This window comes from Hevea brasiliensis, chromosome 4, assembly GCF_030052815.1.
Source record: "Hevea brasiliensis isolate MT/VB/25A 57/8 chromosome 4, ASM3005281v1, whole genome shotgun sequence".
Taxonomy (NCBI): domain Eukaryota; kingdom Viridiplantae; phylum Streptophyta; class Magnoliopsida; order Malpighiales; family Euphorbiaceae; genus Hevea; species Hevea brasiliensis.
The window spans coordinates 112,744,742-112,768,607 of NC_079496.1; the positions used below are offsets into that span (position 1 = coordinate 112,744,742).

Genomic DNA, 23,866 nt, shown 5'->3' on the forward strand with positions numbered 1-23,866 from the left:
CACTCACGCAACACTTCCATCCTTCTCTCTATACAGATTCACGCTGCTCTCTCTCTCAAATCTCTCTAACCAGCACTCTGTCCACATTTACATCCTCACATCACTTTCTCTTAGCTTGGTGACATACCGATTAGTAGTAAAAGGAAGAAGACCCATTCCCTTGCCACCATCTTAATAAGCATTGTGAATACTTTTGCATGTAATATAACCAGAAAAATGCCAGTCTAAGCCCAGTAAACAATGAGTACCAAATCCATCGCCTTTGATGCTCTGAATTATGAAGTAACCCCACAATGGCCATTGAACATACTAAAACAGCTACCCAATCTATTTTATCAACAAAAAATTAGCAACAGAAATGCATTTTTCTATTATGCAAAGGCAGCAATAATATAGCATAGAACTGACAGATAGAAGATTTCTCAATTTGAATGGTAAAAATCAAGAATTCACCAATGTAGACCATTAAGCAGAATAGATATATGTACTCTACATGAGGTCAAATTGGCATTTTAGAAATAATTTGGAATTGAAGAGGCAAACAGGTAGGAGAAAATAATTAATCAAGAGAATTCCATTCAACTATTTAGAGCGAATGACTAATCAAGCTCCATCACATCTGTCATTCATTCCACCCTTTTGGGGTAGAACCCACTTTTCTATTAAGGAAATACATCCAACAGTTACCCTTATGAATTTCGAAGGGAGATTTATTTGAGGCATAATCAATTGAAAGAATAGGATAAGAAGTAAACCATATAATTTCCAACTTGATCCTTCTAAATGCAAGAAAGAAAAGCAGCTTTACTGCAACCAAACTGCACTATTAATTTCCTTTTGACAATGATAATGCAAGTCTGGCCGCAGGCTAACAAGGGAAAATGATATCTTTACATGCGATTCCTGGACATGTAAGCATGTGACCCTATGTGGATACTTTATGTTGGAAATAGCACAGATAACCATGAGATGCAGGAATGAAGTCATCATTTTGTACCACCTTCATAGCAAAAGAATAATTCCAATTAATATCATTCAAATCAAAATACTAGAAAATAAAATTTTCTAAAGAGCATGAGTAGAAGGGTAAGAAGGAAGCTGAGAAAAAAGCATCAAACAATTCCTCATTTAAACAAGATAGAGTGATTCAACTACGGCTCCATTTGGTCAACTTGCTAAAGATTTTCTTTTTCTAATTTTGGTGCCTAAAGTTGGTCCTCGTTGGGGAGAACCTCAAACAAGGTACTTGATAAAAACCATGTAATGAGATAGTTATAACAGAAAGATAGATATGATAAAAATCATGTAATAAGCTGATAAAGAGTGCAAATTAGTTTGGGTACAAACCTGCAGATATTACCATCCATGAATCAATATCTTCCATAAAGTAAGCACGATACCTCTATTAATAAAAAAAAAAAAAATCCAAAGAAAAGCACACAATCTATCCACTTCCAAAATCATTAATCTCATTCTATTGAGTGATTGATTTAGTTCACCAGTTCCCGTGGAGAAGATGCCTGCTGGTAGATGGAATATAGCTGAAGCACAGCGTAGCAGAAGAGAATTCCGGCGAACACTCTCTACCAGATAAATCAATAATAATCAAAATAAAAATTTAAAGAATAATCGTTATGTAAAAGAGCTATACTTAATAAGCATTGTGAATACTATACCCTCCATAAAAGAGACTGCTAAGCTTGCAAACTTTCAAGCGATCGATCCAACTCTTCTTGCTCTGTGTATTCAAAAAAAAAAAAAAGAAGTAATAAATCCTTGTTTGGTTGCTGATAAAATAATTTTTGGTGAAAGCATTTCTCGGCATCCTGAGAAAAAAAACCTTCGGTGTCCATGGGACGAGAATTATCGACGGAGGAATAATCCCAAGTTGGGAGAGATGAGTTATCGTCATGAGATTTTCGCCAATATCTCGCCAGCTTCTTCCTTACTTTTGCCTTCGAGTCTATAGTCGACAACCGTCGCTCAGTCGGCCATGTAAAACGATTCGGGGCTCGTCTTTGTATTTTGAAAAGGGGAATTTATTTTAATTAAATTATCTGGTAATTATAATTAGACAAAATTTATTGTTTAATCTTTATTATTAATATTATTAAATAATATAATTTTTTATCTAATTAGTTTTTTCAAAAAAAAAAAATCTAATTAGCTCTTCCTCTTATTTATAAATAAACACCTAGAAACTTTTTTTTTAAGCAATAATAATATTTAAATTTAAACATTTCATAAAAATCAAGCATTTACGGCATATTTTAATACATTTTATGTAATTTGCTATTTTTAAAAAATTAAGAAGATGCATTTTTTTACTAAATTTTATAAATTATTTTTATGAAAATTAAATTATTTTTTAATTTACTTTGAACCTATAAAAAAATAAGATATTGATTTTTTAAAATTTAAGAATTAAATCAACGCATGTAATATTAATAATATGAAACTTCTTTATATAATATGAAACTTCTGTAAGGCTAATGCAAGGAATTTTTATACCTTTAGACAGTGTATCACTTTGAGAGAATATTTTGGTATCAAGAAAGGCAAAAAGAGCTCAAATTCAGAAAAAGCCACATTCATCATAATCCGCACAGACCACCCAAAGCTTCTCAGCTCTCAACCATGGTGCAACAATTGGTTGAATTAGAATGCTTTTCAGCCACTAAGATTTTATTGAAATTCTACTGAAAACAGCAGAAACAAGAAGCTTATTTTCAGATAAAACCATTTCTCAAAAATATTGATGATACAGCTTACAATCCATTAAAAAAAATAATACCATCCGGCAGAGAAACAGAAATCTTCAGCTCAATCTCCAGTTTGCATCACAGTATCTGCAGAATGGATCTGGTCAATACATTAATAGTGTGAACAGATAGAACCCTGAATTTCCTTTCTCAAGTAACTACTACTAAGCCTTAATCTTAACTTAGTTGAAATCATCTATATAGATCTTTTTTCGTCATTCGGTGCCATTAGACACCAAGTCCACGTCAATATTGTAAATCCTTCTCCCAAATAAAATAAAATGAAAAATAATAATAACAATAATTTTTCAATAATGTTCAAAATCGAAGTAGCCAAATACATTTGAGAGGAAATTCAGATAGAATAATCTGTATTGAATTCTAAAGCCAAAATACTAACATCAAACATGTAATTAGTAAACTAAATATCACAGATCTGCTCTCCCTGGATATCTGGGGAAGGGAATGACATCTCTAATATTGTCAATGCCAGTGGCAAATAGTATCATCCGTTCAAAGCCTAAGCCAAATCCACAATGCTTCACAGTTCCATAGCGCCGCAGATCAAGGTACCACTCATATGGTTCAATAGGCAGCCCCATATCAACAATTCTGCAATGATGGTGAGCATTCCCAATAAAAATGCACCCATTACCATAGAATTACAATTTATAACAACAAAATAAAGAGACAGTACAGGCACTTTTGCATGAAATATTGAGAAACATTCAACCATATCTCATACCTTTGCTGAATAACCTCCAAGCGTTCCTCTCTCTGGCTTCCACCGATCAACTCACCCACCTGAAATATATTTCGAATGTTAAATATGTGCAAGAAGAATGTAGAAAAATAGAAACTACAAAATCAAACATAATGGATGATGCAGCAAGTTAGAGATGTATTAAATAATGGATACCTTTGGTACAAGGACATCCATTGCAAGAAGGTAGAAAAATAGAAACTACAAAGTCAAACATAATTGATAATGCACCAAGTTAGAAATGTTTTAAATAATGTATACCTTTGGTACAAGGACATCCATGGCAGCTACAGTCTTTGAATCATCATTGAGCCTCATGTAAAACGCCTTGATCCCTTTTGGGTAATTGTACACAATCACAGGCTTCTGAAATAATACCTCTGTCAAGTATCTGAATGAATGGGAAAACCAAGATATTAGCAGACAGACATTATGCTTAAAGAACAAAGCAAGAAACAGAGAGAAAAAAGAGAAACCTCTCATGCTCAGATGCCAGATCTATCCCCCACTCCACCTTGTTTTCAAACTTCTTACCACCTTGCACAGCCTCCTCTAGTAGTTTCACTGCTTCTGTGTATGATATGCGCTTGAAAGGGGTAGATGCAACCATTCTTAGTCGATCAATGCAACCTTTATCATAAAGTTTAGCCATCAGTTCCATATCATCAAGACACTTATCAAGTAACCACTGACACATATATTTCACATATGCCTCCGCACAGTTCATGTCATCCTGAAAAAATACACACCATCTCAGAGCTAGGGACAAAAAAAAGTACATATTGCAAATTATAGAATTTAACATACCTCAAGATCTGCAAATGCTATTTCAGGCTCCACCATCCAGAATTCTGCCAAATGCCTGGATGTGTGTGAGTTCTCAGCTCGAAAAGTTGGTCCAAATGTGTAGACATTGCTAACGGTGCAGGCATATGTTTCAACTTGTAATTGGCCAGAGACGGTCAAAAATGCTTGACGGGAAAAGAAATCTAGAGAATAATCGATCTTCCCATCTTTTTTAGGAATGCCAGGCTTAAGATTAGATCTTTCCTCCAGCTTTAAGAGATTCTCCTTTGCATTTGTCAGTTCAGCCACTGAAGCAGCTATATCCTCCTTACTTGCTTTAGCAGATTTCAGTTGGGCGACAGCCCCCCCTTTCTCCTTAACAACAAGCTTTGCAGCTTCTATGTCAGCCTCTGATGGAGGAGGTTTCTCACTCAGCTCCTTCTCTATCTTTTCAACTTCATTAATCAAGGTTGTAACTTGAAACATTTCACCAGCACCTTCACAGTCACTAGTTGTGATAATTGGGGTATGAATATATAGAAAGCCATGCTCTTGAAAGAATGAGTGGGTAGCAAAAGCAAGAGCATTACGAATTCGAGCAACTGCAGAAATCTGGAAAGAAGCACAATTATCAACATCCAGTTACATTAGAAAAATCAAAGAAAACAATATCACACCAACAACAGTTGAGATGAGAGAAGCAGAGAAAGAGTAATCTAATTAAACATTTTCAGAATCAATACATCTTAATACTGGATTTATAAAATTGTAACGCTTTGTTTGTTTTGAGAGAAGTGAGAGGAAATTAAAAAAAAAAAAAAAGGAAAGAAAAGGAAATTAATTTGCTTGGACATTTAGATGAGGAAGGAAAATGAGGGAATATTAACACCCCCCCCCCCCCCTCTCTCCCTCTCTTCTTCATCTTCTTCTCCTCCTCCTCCTCTAATAGGACTTCCAATTTTTTTTACTTTCTACACACAAACACTTGTCAACATAGATAGAAATATTCCTTCCAAACATATTTAACCTCTTTATCACTTTTTTCCATTCTTTAACAAACACACCAAAGAATAAAAGAGAAATTCAATTTCATTCCTTTTCTTTTCCTTTACCTCTCCCAATTTTTTTTCTTACCTCTTAAACCAATGAAGTAAGCTTTCTATTTCCCAACACGTCAGTACTACTTCCACAAGGTTCAACTACACATTCAAAGTTTTATTTGATTTGAATTTAAATTTTTTGAATGAAATCGACCCACTGCTTACAATGCATTAATCTGGTTTTGAACTAACATTTTATAAGACATTTCCAAATCCATTTCCAGTACACACCAAAAATAAGGGATTTTCCGCATTTCATGACTCTAACAAAACCTATAAATTGAGCTCAAAGTAATTTCTGCAATGAAATTACTTGCTATGAAAAAAAAAATAGCCATCAAAATTAAACAGAATCAAAACAAATCAATCTCATGTATCCCAAAGTTAGAATGTAAGATGAATGAACTTTGCAACCTAAATAGCAAGTTGACAAATTTTACCGTGTTAGTTCTGGGTCGAAGATGAATATGATCCCTCAAGAACTCAAGCGTTAGCTTCGTTTTGGGAATTGGGTACTTAGCCGGGTCCACGGGTCCAACATGGAGCACTTTTCCTACTCGGAGCTCAATCTTCTGCTTGGTACCTTCAGGTGGTTCCTTGAGTACCCCCTCAACGGAGACGCAAGCGCCAGTATGAACAAGCGAGCTCAGATCCGCCACTTCTTTCTCCACTATAACCTGGAGGTTGGCCGGACATGAGCCATCGTTCACCTCCAAAAATGCGAACGATCCCTTACCCTGCTCTCTCCCCGTCTTCACCCAACCACCTATCCGTACAAGCTGGCCACTGAGGCCAGCACCACCGTCAGGGCGACAGACAATGGATCGAATTGGGACCCTATCGGAGAACCGGTGCTTAAGAACTTTGGTGTCGTGCAGGTCTCCCATTAGGACAATAGAGTGAGAGATATAGAGAGAGAGAGAGAGAGTCTGAGAAAGAGATGCTCTGTGGCTAGCAGAGGCTATGGAATGAAACGCAATGTATGGACTATGGAGGCTTTTGCTAAACCCTAAATGGCTATATCGGTTTTCTTTGGTTAGACGGGGAAAAGATTACATAATACTAGGACTATAGTAAATTCATGGAGTCACTTGGACGCCATTGCCATTATCATTTGACCTTTCTGGGAGACACGTGTCATTATGTGGTTAAAAGCTCTTATGTGGGTCCTTAAAACGGAGAGAATATTGACTATTGCCTAAATGGGTTTCCAACGCACGGTATCTTCACCTTTTCGTCTTGGCCGAATCTGAGGCATAGGGCCGCTGGAAACCTCGTTATTATTTTTTTTCTTTTTTTTCTTTTTTTTTCGTATCCAACAAGGAAATTTGACCCATTAGAAACTTTTCTTTTGAATTATTTTTAATGCAGTGGCCTTTAGCCATTACAACTTAAAATATATATATATATATATATATATATATATATATATATATATATATATATATATTAATTGTTTTGCTCGTCTAAAAAAATTTATAATTGAATAGATTTTTTTAAATTCCAACGAGAGTCAATTAGGTATGTTATATTTTAATTTTAATTTAATTCAATTTCGTTGCCGGTTTGAAACTTTTCTTTTGAAATTTATATCATAAATTATCTTTTATAAAATAGATTTTATTTTGTTAGTATTTTTTTTAAAATAAGTAAATAATTCTAAATTTAAAAAAAAATCATAAATCACACTTTTATGTGACTTTTTTTGCACTATTTGACAATAAATAGTAATCATATAAAGATGATAGAAAATTTATGGAAAATAAATAAAATTTATTTTGAAATGAAAAAATTAAACTTTATTTTTCTTTAATAAATAATATTTAATTATTAATAATTTGTTTTATGGTAATAAAAATAGTAATAATGTAATTGAGATGTTTTATAAATGTAGAAAAGTAAAAATTTAAATGAATGAGATTTAACTCATGCAATATTAAGCCGTTTCAAAGGCTTTAAATTTATTTACTAGTTTTTCTTGACATATTGCATATATTTTTATCTATTTTTAATATCTACGTTTTTATTATTTTTAATCAATATTTTTTCAAAACATAATTTTTATTTTATATATAGTAAAGTAAAAATACTTATATAAAAAAAGAAAAGTAAAAATTAATATATATTATTTAATAACCTCGGTTTGATTAAGAACCCAAGTAAGTCGAACAAAATAAAGCTTTATGTTACGTGATTACCCATGCCACCTGCATATATATAGAAATAATAATTTTTTTTATACTTTTTTTTTTAACGATAGATGATAAGGCTATTCGAATATAATAATTATAACTCTTTAGACATAAGGCTCGGGATTAATACTTTGACATTATTGATTTATCTCAATGTCACAGAAAATGGACCTATCATCATATTAGAGATGAATTCAATGAGATGAATCGTTAGATAATCTATTACTGACTCTCATTACAATCCTATGTAGAGACAATATTTAATGAATATTTAATTTTTCTTTTAGATACTGATAAATACATAAATTAAAGTGAAAAATTAGAGTTGATAGCTAATATGTGACAATATAATATTCATTAGCTATAGTTTTTATTAACTATATTTTTAAAGTTATTTTTCATTAGCTGATTTAATTTTATTTTTTATTTAGATTATATTATTATTTTTTTATGTAATTCAAAAATTAATATTATTAATAATATTTATTTTTATCTATTTTATTTACAATCTTAACACATTCATTAGCATATTACAGTTTTATTAAAATATTTTATATTAATAATATAAATTATACAATATATATTTATTATAAAAAAATTCATTTTTTTCTAAAAACTTAAAATTATAATATTTTTTCTTTATCAACAAGAATAATTATTTTGTTATTTTGTAACATATTTAAAATTATTTAATTATTTTCTTTTAAGGAATTTAATTATTTTTTATTTTAATAATAAAATAAATAATATGATATAATAAAATAATTATTATATTTTTATTTTAATAATAAAATAATATAATATAATAAAGTTAAAATTTTATATTTATTTTAATAATAAAATAAATTATACTATATATATTTTTATTAATTATTTTATATATTAATAAAAATAAATAAAAATAATTTTATCAAATACTTGAAATAAATCAATTAAAATTAGTTACAAATTATTAATTATCAATTATCAATTATATTTAATGATTAAATAAAATAAGTCCTTATTTATCACAAAATAAAATAATATCAAAACTTTATTACTTTTTCTCAAGAAGAATAAATTTTCCGTGCATTAATTTATTTATCAAACTTTTAATTCTTTTTCAATAAAAATTACATGCTTATTTTGATCCACCCAAGTTGAGAGAGATGAGTTATCGTCATGGGATTTTCGCCAATTTCTCGCCATCCTCTTCATCACTATTGCCTTCCTATCTATAGTCGACAACCATCGCTCAGTCGGCCCGTTTCCGTAAAACGATTTAGGGCTCGTCTTTGCATTTTGAAAAGGTAAATTTATTTTAATTAAATTATCAGATAAATATGGCATATTTTAATACATTTTATGCAATTTGCTATTTTTAAAAATTAAGAATATGCATTTTTTATTAAATTTCATAAATAATTTTAATAAAAATTAAATTATTTCTTAATTCATAAATTATTTCTTAATTTATTACAGATCATATACTACTAGGACTATAGAAATTCATGGAGTCACTTGGGCGTCATTGCCATTTGCCATTGTCATCCGATCTCTTTGTAGAGGCACGTGTCACTATGTGGTGAAAAGCTTTATGCGCGTCCTTAAAACGGAGGGAATGTTAACAACACCGGCACGAGAATTTTTTTTTTTTTATCAAAACCAGGACGAGATCCAACGGCCTAAATGGGAGTCTAACGCACGGTGTCTTCATCTTTTCGTCTTGCCCGAATCTGACTTGTTCCCAACTACGGTATAGGCCCGCTGGTAACTGTAAAATTTCAATCTCAGCTTGTCATAAAATTGTCTTTAAATTTAAAAAATTTATAATATAAAACACTTTTATTTTTTAAATTTTATATAATAAAATTTTATAACCTTTAATAATCGATAGGTAATACATTTATATAGATAATTTAAAATAATAATAACATGAATAATTATTATTATTTTAAAAATAAAATTATTCTAATTAGTTATTATACATTTAATATTTCATTATTTCATACGAATAAGATCTTTTTATGGTTAATTTATGAAAAAAATTATAGCTAGTTTTATTTCTGTTATATAGAGAAAAGAGAATTATCTATGTCATCTTCACTTTAAATTGCATAAACTAGATAGAAGTTAAAAATATTTTATTGTGTAAAATTTTAAAATTAGAAATATTTTACATTATATTTTTAAATTAAGTGGCAATTCTGTTATAATCTCTAATATTTTGGAATAACTATTAAAATTTATCTTTGAAAAAACTCATTATTATTATTATTTTATTTTATTTTGTTTTTCGAGTCTAATAAGGAGAATTGACTCATTAGAAACTTTTCTTTTGAATTATTTTAATTAAAAAAAGGATTTGATCAATTTTGGTCTAGCTTCAATTCAATTTAAATTGGTCTAATTTTGATTTTGAATTGACTCTTAGCTGAGTCTATTGACACTTACTTCATTATGATATGCTTTCTAAAAACACCTAGTTGATTCAAATCAATCGTTTCAATTTCCATATGAATTTTAGATTGAGTCACATAATTGAAACATAGGGCAAACTTTCCATATGAATTTTAGATTGAGTCACATAATTGAAACATAGGGCAAACTTAAGTTATAAAAATTATTTATAAATGAGTTTTAACTCATGTGATATTCAGTTGTTTCAAAGGCTCTAATTTTAATTCAATCAATTCTTAGATTTATTTTGGGTTTCAATTACATATAAATGGGAGAAAAAAAAAAGTTAAAATCATAAATTGGTACAAAAAATAATAAAGAAAAGAAAGTACACATTCAATATTATAAAATTGGTATAAAATAATAATGCAAAGATTTTTTTTTATAACATGGTAAAAATGCCATAGTTGAAATAATAATAAAAATATTAAATTTCAAAAAAACTTAATCCATGTCACACCCTATCCCTCTGTAAGGCATAACATGATCCCGTAGTAGATCTAATGAATTACCAACTCCGTCTACTGATAACCCATTAAATACACTACAAGGGATTTTAAAAACTTTTTTTACTCCTTTTACAGTGGTGAGCACTATTTACAGGTGTTAAAAACCTTTTTGAACTGAAGTGATAGAATTAACACATTTGAATTATTTGGAATTTCTATAAAAATTTTGGCAAAGTGCCATCTATATTTTGGATAAAACAGTTCTTCAGAAAAAACCTGTAAAAAGCACTTCAATATATATTTCCAAATCTCAACTCCAACATGTTTCTCAACACAACATATTTCTCAACTCAAATCCATAGTAATTTTTCAAAGACTGAGATACAAGAAACATAATACAATTTTTACAAGTCAAAATAACTCATAATTTATTTGACAACTTTAATGTATAATTTTATTTTACAACTGCTCAAAACCAAGAACAATATATACATACAGTGCACATACATTACAGTACAAAATGCAAAATATGGTATACTCAATATACCCGATGATCTTTCAATGTAGTACTAGCAGCCTAGTCTGCTGCCCTGTCAGTCTGTCTACCTGCGACAGCAATAAAAAGCTATCGCTGAGTAAAATTTACTTAGTGGTGCACAATAACAATTTGAAATGCGATATATAAATCTTTTATTGGCAGTTCACAAATCAAATGATTCACAATTCCATTTCACAATTTACAAAATTCATATAACACAAATTTGATCAAATAACTGACTAACACAATGTTGACAATCGATAACATAATTTAGGCCATGACACAATTTTTCCACACATGCCGTGTTGTATACCACGACAAGACACACTCACCCCAATAATCGAAATCAATGAGGGAGGAAGCTACTGAATAATGAGTACTCATCCACACTCACCTCAGACTGGGAAGTCAATGAGGGAGGAACATAATCACACTCACCCCAGACTGATAAGTCAAAGAGGGAGGAATATATCACACTCACCCCATAAATGGAGGAGGAACATAGTAACAGTGTCATGCCAAGTGTGAATCAAAACAATTTCAAATCGCAATATTTCATACAAACCATAAATCACATTTTATCTCAAAATTTCCATTTGCAAAGTTGGCAACACAATAAGTTCCAAATAATATTCCCAAAAACAAAGCAATCAAAAATTATTCATAACTCATTTCTCCAAATAAACTTGCTAGTAAAAGCAGTGAATATAAAAGTATTGTGCACGGACACAATTTAAAACAATAACATACAAAATAATCATAATTTATTTTAATTGAAAAATTCAGAAGAAATAGCTATTGTGCACAAACACAATTTAAAATAATAACATAGAAATAATCATAATTTATTTCAATTGAAAAATTCAGAAGAAATAGCTATTGTGCACAAACATAATTTAAAACAATAACATAAAAATAATCGTAATTTATTTTAATTGAAAAATTCAAAAGAAATACTTATTGTGCACAAACACAATTTAAAACAATAACATATAAATAATCGTAATTTATTTCAATTGAAAATAATTCAAGAGAAATAGCTATTGTGCACAAACCTCTGATAACTGTCTCTTGGCTCTGACTCAGTGTTTCCTTCTGACTCAGTGTTTCCTTCCCCTCCCTGAGTCTTTGCTAACTGAGAAACACAATTTGAAGTATTTCAATACTCATTTAAACTGTCTCTAACGATAATGCTTGATAATTAATTCACTAAATTTATTTATTCGCTTAGTCAACCTACTATGTCGACCCTTGGTACATTCTAGGTAATTTAGGTTTTAATGTCATTAATATGTCACATTCGATAGTCTTTTAGGGTTGGTACATGTTACCAATTTCATTTCCGTGTATACTGCATTTTCTTGCGATTTGCTGGATTCCGGGATACTAGTTTGACCTAGCCGGACGACCTAGTTCCCTCGGTTTTCGGGTTTCGGTCAAAACTACAAACTTGTAGATCTATGTCTTATTGCACGCGGGGCAAAATTTCAGATCATTCTGAGTTATGTAGACCAAGTTATGGTCATTTTACTATTACTGGTCAAATTGCACCAAAATTGGTCACTTTAGGTTTGGCCAGTTTTTGGACCCGAACTTGTGCAAGCTGTTTGACTTACTTATAGTCATTTATGGGCTTTGGTGTCTTCATAAGACTTGTAGATATGGGTCTTAGCTATTCATGGTTAAAATTTCAGGTCAATTGGACCTGTTTTGAGTGAGTTATGGCTTAAACACTAATTGCTGCCCAAATAGTCAATTTTCAGGTCTCATTTGCACTTAATCCGGATTTGGTCATTTTTCAAGCTACCTTGCAAACAGAATTTTGGCAAGCTTCCTTCATGAAAGTTGGCACATTTTGTGCCTAGTTTCACCTCCAATTGGTCTCATACCAATTGGAGCCACATACTTAAAGTTATAGGCCTAAAACTCAAACTGCCTTATTGAAATTCTTGCATACACATCAAGCATCACTTTTAACACTCATCAAACTTAACATTCAAATCAATTCTGGTTGTACCACAACCTAAACATAATTCACAACACATTATAGGTCATTTTGGCAGTTTACAATTACATTCAACATACACCAACAAGTGCAGAATTTTTTCAATCCAATTTACAACAATTCAATCACCTTTTTATGCTCATTTACATGTCCCACTTCACACCACCTTACACACACTCAAACTGCCATAACAACCAACACATTTTAACATCATTATTCCATAAACCAAGCATGAATTCCAGCATTCTTCAAGGGTTAGCAAACTGCCACAATGGTACACTTACATTCCATTACTTTCCAAGCTTTAAATTTCATTTTACCTTTACATATACTAAGTATACATCACCTAAACAATTTCCTACACAATATACATTTAATCAATCATTTAATTCACCATTTACAAGCACAATTAAACTGCCTTCAAGGTGCTTCCATGGCTGCCAAAAGTGTACATTCCCATTCAACATCAAAACTCAAAAATTCCTCCATAAATCAAACACCCATAACATGCTTACAAACTTTAACAAAGCAATATTCAAAAACTCAAACTTACCTATGGATGAGACTTCTCAAATCTTCACTAAACTTCTTGATTTTGGTATCAAACTCTTCCTTGTGATGTGGGGATAAACTTTAATGAAGACAAGTGTGGGAAAAGATGGCTTGATCATGGAGTTGTAATGGTTTGAAGGTGAGTAGCCATGGGAGGGTTTGAAAGCTTTCATGCGGCAATGGAACTTTTAAATTGAAGAAGATGACTTGCAGATTGGTTAGTGGATTTACACCTGCCCATTGAGTATTTAATTTAATCCATAGTAGTCCACTCACCTTAATTAAACTATATTATATGTTTTAATTGATAATTACACCATTTACTCTCCATTTTTGCTATTTACATTAGGTACCCCTAAATTAATTTTTCATTATATTTTCCAAGTGTAATATTATTTATTTTTAATGGAAATTTAGGTCAAAAGACAATTCGGGATGTCAAATGACCACAATACCCCTGTTCGGGTTGCATTACCGATTTTTCGGTAACACCGGGTTTTGTCCGTTTTTCGATTTCTCACTTTTCTTTGTACTAATTATTTAATTTTTCTTTGAATTTCTAATGATATTTATACTTCAATAAATATTTATTCGAGTCCTAAAAATATTTTCCAGGGTTCCCCGCGGTCCAGGGCTAGTCAACGGTCCACGCCGTGACTTCCCGGTGCGGTCACCCATCGCTAGGGTTCTCGGCTCGCTTAACTTAGTTGCATTTCTTTACTATTATTTTTCCTTTATTTTTCTTGTATTTTCTTTTCTTGTATTTCATTATTTAATGTCTCCTCACTCATATCGAAGTGTAGTTCTAGGCATTCTAGATGTCCGGACAACAGTCACCAGAACGATGAGCACTACCGAACTTAGGGGTGTTACAATTCTCCCCCCCTTAAAATAAATTTCGTCCACGAAATTTTTCCCAATAGGCATCTTACAATAGTCATACGTTTATTTTCTCCTTTCTATATGATCGTATAATCTTCTTTCTCTCGAATTTGTATAAGACTTTTAACAATCTAATACAACATTTAATTTGTTTGTATAACACCAATCTTCTCTTACTATTGTCCTGTCTAATATTTTGATTCATGTCCCTTCTCGATTGACCCTTGAGGTCATGTTAGAATCATTTATCTAATCATTGGTCCTCTGACCATTCTAGTCCATAGTCTTCTTCACATTCGTAACATTTCTTTGTTATATTTGAACCAACTGTTCGAATTTTTACTTCCATAACTCTTTTTATCTGTCAATATTCTATAACTTACTTTCTTTTGTACTGAACTATAACCTTTCGATATTCTAACTTTTAAGTTTTAGATCCCTAAGTGGGATTTTCAAACTTATTTCTAACAATTAAATTCTGTCATGGCATAACTATACCAAAACAGATGTCGTTGGCAACTATTCTTATCTAGGTGTACTATCGGGTAGTACGTAGCTCTACACAATAATCTCAAGTCAGTACTGTAATCTGCAGCTTACAGTATAAACATCAAGAACATTGCATAGTTACTACGATACATCCCAATAGATCAAATTTTCCTATCTTTTATCCTTTTCGAATTCACTAATATCCCGAACTTATTATGATTACAATATCCATTAACAATTACTAACAATGACATCCTTGCCCTCATCTAGAGCAATTCCATTACTGCATCTTACTTTTACGTCCTCTTGCCTTATATTAAGTAGGCTCGCCAATTAGCTTTTATAATTTATGGTGTGTTAGAAAATACTTTTCGCCAATAAACTCTTTCAAAACTAATTTCAATTATTATCACAATCCTTATTTTAAAGGGCTAATCACTAATGCATCAAAATTTATTCCCCTGTAAAGGAATAACAATAGAACATATAGTTCTAACACTAACATAAAAGTATGCAGACCCCAGGTCAAACAATACATATATATATCTTAGTTACTATTTGAGAAAGTACCAGCAATAATATCAAAAGTCTAAGTCTCTTCTCTCTGCCGTATAGCGTATACTACAGCTGGAGCATCACCATGTTCTGGCTGATTCACAGTACTTTGACTTCTAGGTGTACTACCCCTACCTCTACCTTTGCCTCTACTAACTGATGGTGAACTCTTTGGGGTAGAAACTTGGGTTGATCCCTTTGGTGTAGTAAATGATCCAGAACGACCTGGATTTACACAATCCCTAGCAAAATGGCCAGTCTCTCCATAGTTAAAACATGCTCCTACGGCTCTATAACATACCCCACTATGTGGTTTACCACAAGTTTCACAAATTCGATTTGACAGCGCATTCCTGGGTTTCTGTTGAGTTTGCTGATCGGATCGAGGTGGTTTCTGTCCAAAATATCTATCTCTACCGGACTTCTTACTATCTCTGTTGTATCCCCCAAAGTTTTTCCTCTTTCCAGTAAGACCACTAGAACTCTGTTCTACTGACTTTCCCTCTTTTTCTGTCTTCTCTGATTTCTTTTCTCAGAGCCGCTTGATTCAATTCTTTCTAATTCTAGTGCTTGAGAAATAAGTTCAGAGAAGTTGTTATGTTTGAATCCGACCACTTGTAATCTGATACTAGGCTTCAAGCCGGTTTCAAACCTCTTACATCTCTCCCTACTGGTAGAAAGTAGACTTACTGCATAATGGCTCAAAGTGAAAAATTCCCTTTCATATTCAAACACCGATCTACTCCCTGCTTTAGACTTAGGAACTCTTGCGCTTCGATCTATATAAGCATCAAGGACATATTTTTATCCGAATTCCACGAGAAAGTCACCTGTGTTAGCACTGCAGGTTCTACCAAACTGTGGGGAATGGTTTTCCACCAATCATAAGCATCCCCCTGTAGCAAAGATACTGAGTATTCAAATATGAGCTCCTCTGTGCAGTGCAGTTTCTTGAATACCCTATCCATCATTTCTAACCACTGTTCTGCCTCTAGAGGATCTACTGTCCCCTTGAACTCTGTAGCCCCATATTTCATCAATTTGTCATATTGTCTAGCAGAAGACTGTGGTTGTACTACTGGTGTCTGTATTAGGGCTTGAGTAGGCACATTACCAGCCATTTGTTGGAACATTACAGCCATCTGTTGAGCGAATCGAGGTGGAATCGCAGATCATGGGGCCGGTGTCACTTGAACCATCGACATTATGTAGGGTCAGCATCCTTTTGCACCTCAGCCTCTATAGATTGATCGACTGAACGATCACCCTCTTCCATAGTCAATGCAAGGATCTTAGACCTCCTGGACAATTAATATAAGGAGATTTCCTCCCGTTAGTGCATATTTATAATGTAATGTACTGTATGTATCAAACAATGATATTGAGCAGTTGTACTATGAATAAAGAATATTCAAATAAAATATGAAAACAGAATTTAAAAAACTTTGCTCTGATACCACTAAAATATGTCACACCCTACCCCTCTGTAAGGCATAACATGATCCCGTAGTATACCTAATGAATTACCAACTCCGTCTACTGATAACCCATTAAATACACTACAAGGGATTTTAAAAACTTTTCTTACTCCTTTTACAGTGGTGAGCACTATTTACATGTGTTAAAAACCTTTTTGAACTGAAGTGATAGAATTAACACATTTGAATTATTTGGAATTTCTATAAAAATTTTGGCAGAGTGCCATCTATATTTTGGATAAAATAGTTCTTCAGAAAAACCTGTAAAAAGCACTTCAATATATATTTCCAAATCTCAACTCCAACATGTTTCTCAACACAACATATTTCTCAACTCAAATCCATAGTAATTTTTCAAAGACTGAGATACAAGAAATATAATACAATTTTTACAAGTCAAAATAACTCATAATTTATTTTACAACTTTAATGTACAATTTTATTTTACAATTGCTCAAAACCAAGAACAATATATACATACAGTGCACATACATTACAGTACAAAATGCAAAATGTGGTATACTCAATATACCCGATGATCTCTCAATGTAGTACTAGCAGCCTAGTCTGCTACACCGCTGTCATTTACTGCGACAGCAATGAAAAGCTATCGCTGAGTAAAATTTACTTAGTGGTGCACAATAACAATTTGAAATGCAATATATAAATCTTTTATTGGCAGTTCACAAATCAAATGATTCACAATTCCATTTCACAATTTACAAAATTCATCTAACACAAATTTGATCAAATAACTGAGTAACACAATGTTGACAATCGATAACATAATTTAGGCCATGACACAATTTTTCCACACATGCCGTGTTGTACACCACGACAAGACACACTCACCCCAATAATCGAAATCAATGAGGGAGGAAGCTAGCTGAATAATAAGTACTCATCCACACTCACCTCAGTCTGGGAAGTCAATGAGGGAGGAACATAATCACACTCACCCCAGACTGATAAGTCAAAGAGAGAGGAATATATCACACTCACCCCATAAATGGAGGAGGAACATAGTAACAGTGTCATGCCAAGTGTGAATCAAAATAATTTCAAATCACAATATTTCATACAAACCATAAATCACATTTTATCTCAAAATTTCCATTTGCAAAGTTGGCAACACAATAAGTTCCAAATAATATTCCCAAAAACAAAGCAATAAAAAATTATTCATAACTCATTTTTCCAAATAAATTTGCTAATAAAAGCAGTGAATATAAAAGTATTGTGCACGGACACAATTTAAAACAATAACATACAAAATAATCATAATTTATTTCAATTGAAAAATTCAGAAGAAATAGCTATTGTGCACAAACACAATTTGAAATAATAACATAGAAATAATCATAATTTATTTCAATTGAAAAATTCAGAAGAAATAGCTATTGTGCACAAACACAATTTAAAACAATAACATAAAAATAATCGTAATTTATTTCAATTGAAAAATTCAAAAGAAATACTTATTGTGCACAAACACAATTTAAAATAATAACATATAAATAATCGTAATTTATTTCAATTGAAAATAATTCAAGAGAAATAGCTATTGTGCACAAACCTCTGATAACTGTCTCTTGGCTCTGACTCAGTGTTTCCTTCCCCTCCCTGAGTCTTTGCTAACTGAGAAACACAATTTGAAGTGTTTTAATACTCATTTAAACTGTCTCTAACGATAATACTTGATAATTAATTCACTGAATTCATTTATTCGCTTAGTCAACCTACTATGTCGACCCTTGGTACATTCTAGGTAATTTAGGCTTTAATATCATTAGTATGTCACATTCGATAGTCTTTTAGGGTTGGTACATGTTACCAAATTCATTTCCGCGTATACTGCATTTTCTTGCGATTTGCTGGATTCCGGGATATTAGTTTGACCTAGCCGGACGACCTAGTTCCCTCGGTTTTCGGATTTCAGTCAAAACTACAAACTTGTAGATCTATGTCTTATTGCACGCGGGGCAAAATTTCAGGTCATTCTGAGTTATGTAGACCAAGTTATGGTCATTTTACTATTGCTGGTCAAATTACACCAAAATTGGTCACTTTATGTCACTTTAGGTCACTTTAGGTTCGGCCAGTTTTTAGACCCGAACTTGTGCAAGCTGTTTGACTTACTTATGGTCATTTCTGGGCTTTGGTGTTTTCATAAAACTTGTAGATATGGGTCTTAGCTATTCATGGTTAAAATTTCAGGTCAATTGGACCTGTTTTGAGTGAGTTATGGCCTAAACACTAACTGCTGCCCAAATAGTCAATTTTCAGGTCTCATTTGCACTTAATCCGGATTTGGTCATTTTTCAAGCTACCTTGCAAACAGAATTTTGGCAAGCTTCCTTCATGAAAGTTGGCACATTTTGTGCCTAGTTTCACCTCCAATTGGTCTCATACCAATTGGAGCCACACACTTAAAGTTATAGGCCTAAAACTCAAACTGCCTTATTGAAATTCTTGCATACACATCAAGCATCACTTTTAGCACTCATCAAACTTAACATTCAAACCAATTCTAGTTGTACCACAACCTAAACATAATTCACAATACATTATAGGTCATTTTGGCAGCTTACAATTACATTCAACATACACCAACAAGTGCAGAATTTTTTCAATCCAATTTACAATAATTCAATCACCTTTTTATGCTCATTTACATGTCCCACTTCACACCACCTTACACACACTCAAACTTCCATAACAACCAACACATTTTAACATTATTATTCCATAAACCAAGCATGAATTCCAGCATTCTTCAAGGGTTAGCAAACTGCCACAATGGTACACTTACATTCCATTACTTTCCAAGCTTTAAATTTCATTTTACCTTTACATATACTAAGTATACATCACCTAAATAATTTCCTACATAATATCCATTTAATCAATCATTTAATTCACCATTTACAAGCATAATTAAACTGCCTTCAAGGTGCTTCCATGGCTGCCAAAAGTGCACATTCCCATTCAACATCAAAACTCAAAAATTCCTCCATAAATCAAACACCCATAACATGCTTATAAACTTTAACAAAGCAATATTCAAAAACTCAAACTTACCTATGGATGAGACTTCTCAAATCTTCACTAAACTTCTTGATTTTGGTATCAAACTCTTCCTTGTAATGTGGGGATAAACTTTAATGAAGACAAGTGTGGGAAAAGATGGCTTGATCATGGAGTTGTAATGGTTTGAAGGTGGGTGGCCATGGGAGGGTTTGAAAGCTTTCATGCGGCAATGGAACTTTTAAATTGAAGAAGATGACTTGAAGATTGGTTAGTGGATTTACACCTGCCCATTGAGTATTTAATTTAATCCATAGTGGTCCACTCACCTTAATTAAACTATATTATATGTTTTAATTGATAATTACACCATTTACTCTCCATTTTTGCTATTTACATTAGGTACCCCTAAATTAATTTTTCATTATATTTTTCAAATGTAATATTATTTATTTTTAATGGAAATTTAGGTCAAAAGACAATTCGGGATGTCAAATGACCACAATACCCCTGTTTGGGTTGCATTGTCGATTTTTCGGTAACACCGGGTTTTGTCCGTTTTTCGATTTCTCACTTTTCTTTGTACTAATTATTTAATTTTTCTTTGATATTTCTAATGATATTTATACTTCAATAAATATTTATTCGAGTCCTAAAAATATTTTCCAGGGTTCCCCGCGGTCCAGGGCTAGTCAACGGTCCACACCGTGACTTCCAGTCTTGATCACCCATCGCTAGGGTTCTCGGCTCGCTTAACTTAGTTGCATTTCTTTACTATTATTTTTCCTTTATTTTTCTTGTATTTTCTTTTCTTGTATTTCATTATTTAATGTCTCCTCACTCATATCGAAGTGTAGTTCTAGGCATTCTAGCTGTCCGGACAACACTGGTCACCAGAACAGTAAAACGCACTACCGAACTTAGGGGTGTTACAATCCAATATAATGATAAAAATTATAAAATAGTAATAAAGTAAAGATGGCAAATGTGTATTTAGGGGGTGTTTGGTTTACCTGTTGGGTTCAGCTGATAGCTGATAGACACCCAAACAGGTAAATTGTGGTGTTTGGCAAGCTTAAACAAATAGAGCTGATAGCTGTTGGGCAACTGATATGATACCCATCAGCTGCAGTTTGTATCAGCTCTATTTTTAGAGCTGTTTTTCATCAGCTGATAGATGATATAGTTTTATTTTTTATTTTGACCATATTATCCTTTTTTATTTAACTTGAAAATTAGTATTATTAATATTTTTATTTTTTTATTTATAATTTTAATATTTTAATTAATGTATTTCAACTTTGTTAAAATATTTTTTATTAATAACATAAAATATAAAATATTTATTTATATCCAAAATCTTAAAATTAATTATAAATGTTTCTATTTATAATAATAATTATTTTATTATTTTATCTATATTTTTAAAATTATTTAATTATCTTAAAAAAATAATTATTTTCTTATTTCAATAATAAAATAAATAATATAATATAAAAGATTAATAATTATATATTTATTTAAATAATATAATATATTAATTTAATAATTATATATTTAATTTAATAATAAAATAAATAATATAATGTAATAAATTTATAATTTTATATTTATTTAAATAATAAAATAAATTATATGATATATACCCTTATTAGTCATTTCACATATTAACAGCAACAGCTAAATATAATTTTACCAAACACTTAATATAAAACAGCTATCATCAGCTATCAGTTATCAGCTATCAGCTAACAGTAACAGCTATCAGCTATCAGTTGTATTCAACAGTTAATCTAAACAAGCCCTTAATACGGGCATAATGGCAGAATTGCAATAAAATAAATCTAAAAAAATTATAATTAAATATATCAGTGAAAAAATAAAGTAGGAATTTCCTATGTAGTGGAATCTGAAACAGTCCAATTTATTCAATCAGAAAAATTAGAATTGAATTTTGATTTATCTAATTTACCTTTAAAATTATATATATATATATATATATATATATATATATATATATATTAAAAATCACTTAATAACTAATTAATTCAGTGTTAATATCCCACATTAGTTTTGAATAAGGATAAAATGCTCCATATAAAACTATAGTGGTTAATAGGATTGTAATTTTAAGTGATACTAGAAAAAAAAAAAAGAAAGATTTTTTAAATGTTCTTAACATGAGGAACTAAGTTTATTTAGTATGAATATTAAACACAACATGAAATATAACTAAAATATGTTTTTTAATTTTTACACATTATTTTTATTTTTTTTTAGTAATTGAAAAATTAAACTATAAAGAATATAAATTAAAATTTTATAGTTTTTTTTTTAATTTAAACTAAATTATAATTAATCATACCTAAAATGTCATTCATGCTAATTTCATGCTCTATCAATTAAAAGGAATCAACTAGACAGACAATTTAATATTTTAATAGCTTAAAACTCAATTACATCCTTATACTTGTTAGGAAAGTTAAATGTAGTTTGTTTTTAATTTTTTATTCAATTTAATTCAGAAGTTCAAGTTAAACTTGATTTAACTAAAAGATCAAGAAAATTAAGGAATTCAGCTTCTTAATTTTTAGGCTAAAATTAAAAAAAATAAAGAAATTAAAGTTTTTTATTTTTTATTTAAATCAAAAAATAAGAAATTTAACTTATAAATTTTAATTTTGAGTTAAATTAAATTTAAATTTAAATTTTTGAATTAAATAAAAAAAATTAAAAATAAGTGAAATTAAATTTCCAAAATATAGAAATTAAATTAAACATTTTTCCGTACTTTAATTTACAAATAAAATTTGTTATTTCAAAATTTCTTGAAAACTACCCATTAAATAATTTATTTTTATTAAAAAATTTTTAATAAACTTAATTATAATGCTTTTGGTTAGGAAAATTTGTCAAAATTTTATTTTATTTTTTTAAGAAAAAAAGTGACTTTTTATTATTTTATTTTTCAATATGGATTTGTTTTTATACATATATATAATTGTTTACATAGAATAGGAAATAATTATGTAAGTAGAATTAAATCAATAGTACAATTCTTTTTGTAAGATTTTTTTATTTATAATAATGTAATTGCATAAAACTAAAAATAAAACAAATACATATAGGGTAAAAAAAAAAAATAAATATGCATATAAGAGTCTATGAAGACTTTTTATAATTTTAATTATTTTCTATTAATACTTTTATATACTTATAGATTATAAATATTTTATTCCATACTTTTTAATATGTATAAAATAATAATATTTTTTTAAAAGGAAAAATAATAATCTTTAACAATAAAAAATCACAAATTGCACATTGTAACTACTTAATAACCATCATATATTTATATTACATTTATCCTATTCAACTATATAATGTCACGACCTGATTTCATGAGCCGGAACTGCACTAGGAACTGAGCCGACATAAAGCTTCAGAGGCTCATAATAAGTTTTACTATTCTCAAATTTATAATCAATGCCAAAAAACTGAGGCTCAACATGTAAATAAAATAAAAAATATAATATTTCATTTTAATTACGATCAACCCAACCCTATGATTATTAGCTACTAAAGTGAGAAGAACCCAGCTTAACCCTATTACCACCATTTATAAATTATTTATATATTATAAAAATTTTCGTTCAGTAAAAACCAATAACTTAATTTGATACTGTCTCTAACAAGATCCATAATATTGCTAACACATGCGAAGTTCTAAACTACAAATTTATAAAATAATATTACAAATGAATAACTGCTAATAAATATGCGAGAAATAAAACAGGTTACTCTGAAAAAAAACTCCTCCTATATCCTGAAAAAATAGAGTAAACAAGA

General features: G+C 30.6%; 1 protein-coding gene and 1 long non-coding RNA gene across 2 annotated transcripts; both read right to left on the reverse strand.

Moving 5' to 3' along the window:
• Positions 1-548: 548 nt before the first annotated feature.
• LOC110633681 (uncharacterized) lies at positions 549-1,999 on the reverse strand. Its single transcript, XR_009148353.1, has 2 exons — positions 1,348-1,999; positions 549-1,000 (listed from the first exon to the last, which is right to left on the reverse strand). It is a non-coding gene; the product is annotated as an uncharacterized LOC110633681 (long non-coding RNA).
• Positions 2,000-3,051: 1,052 nt separating this feature from the next.
• Positions 3,052-6,400, reverse strand: LOC110633697 (asparagine--tRNA ligase, cytoplasmic 1). Its single transcript, XM_021782420.2, has 6 exons — positions 5,852-6,400; positions 4,333-4,923; positions 4,002-4,258; positions 3,787-3,916; positions 3,508-3,566; positions 3,052-3,374 (listed from the first exon to the last, which is right to left on the reverse strand). The coding sequence occupies exons 1-6, from the start codon at positions 6,296-6,298 to the stop codon at positions 3,191-3,193; spliced, it is 1,668 nt and encodes a 555-aa protein (XP_021638112.2). The 5' UTR covers positions 6,299-6,400; the 3' UTR covers positions 3,052-3,190.
• Between the last annotated feature and the right edge of the window lie 17,466 nt (positions 6,401-23,866).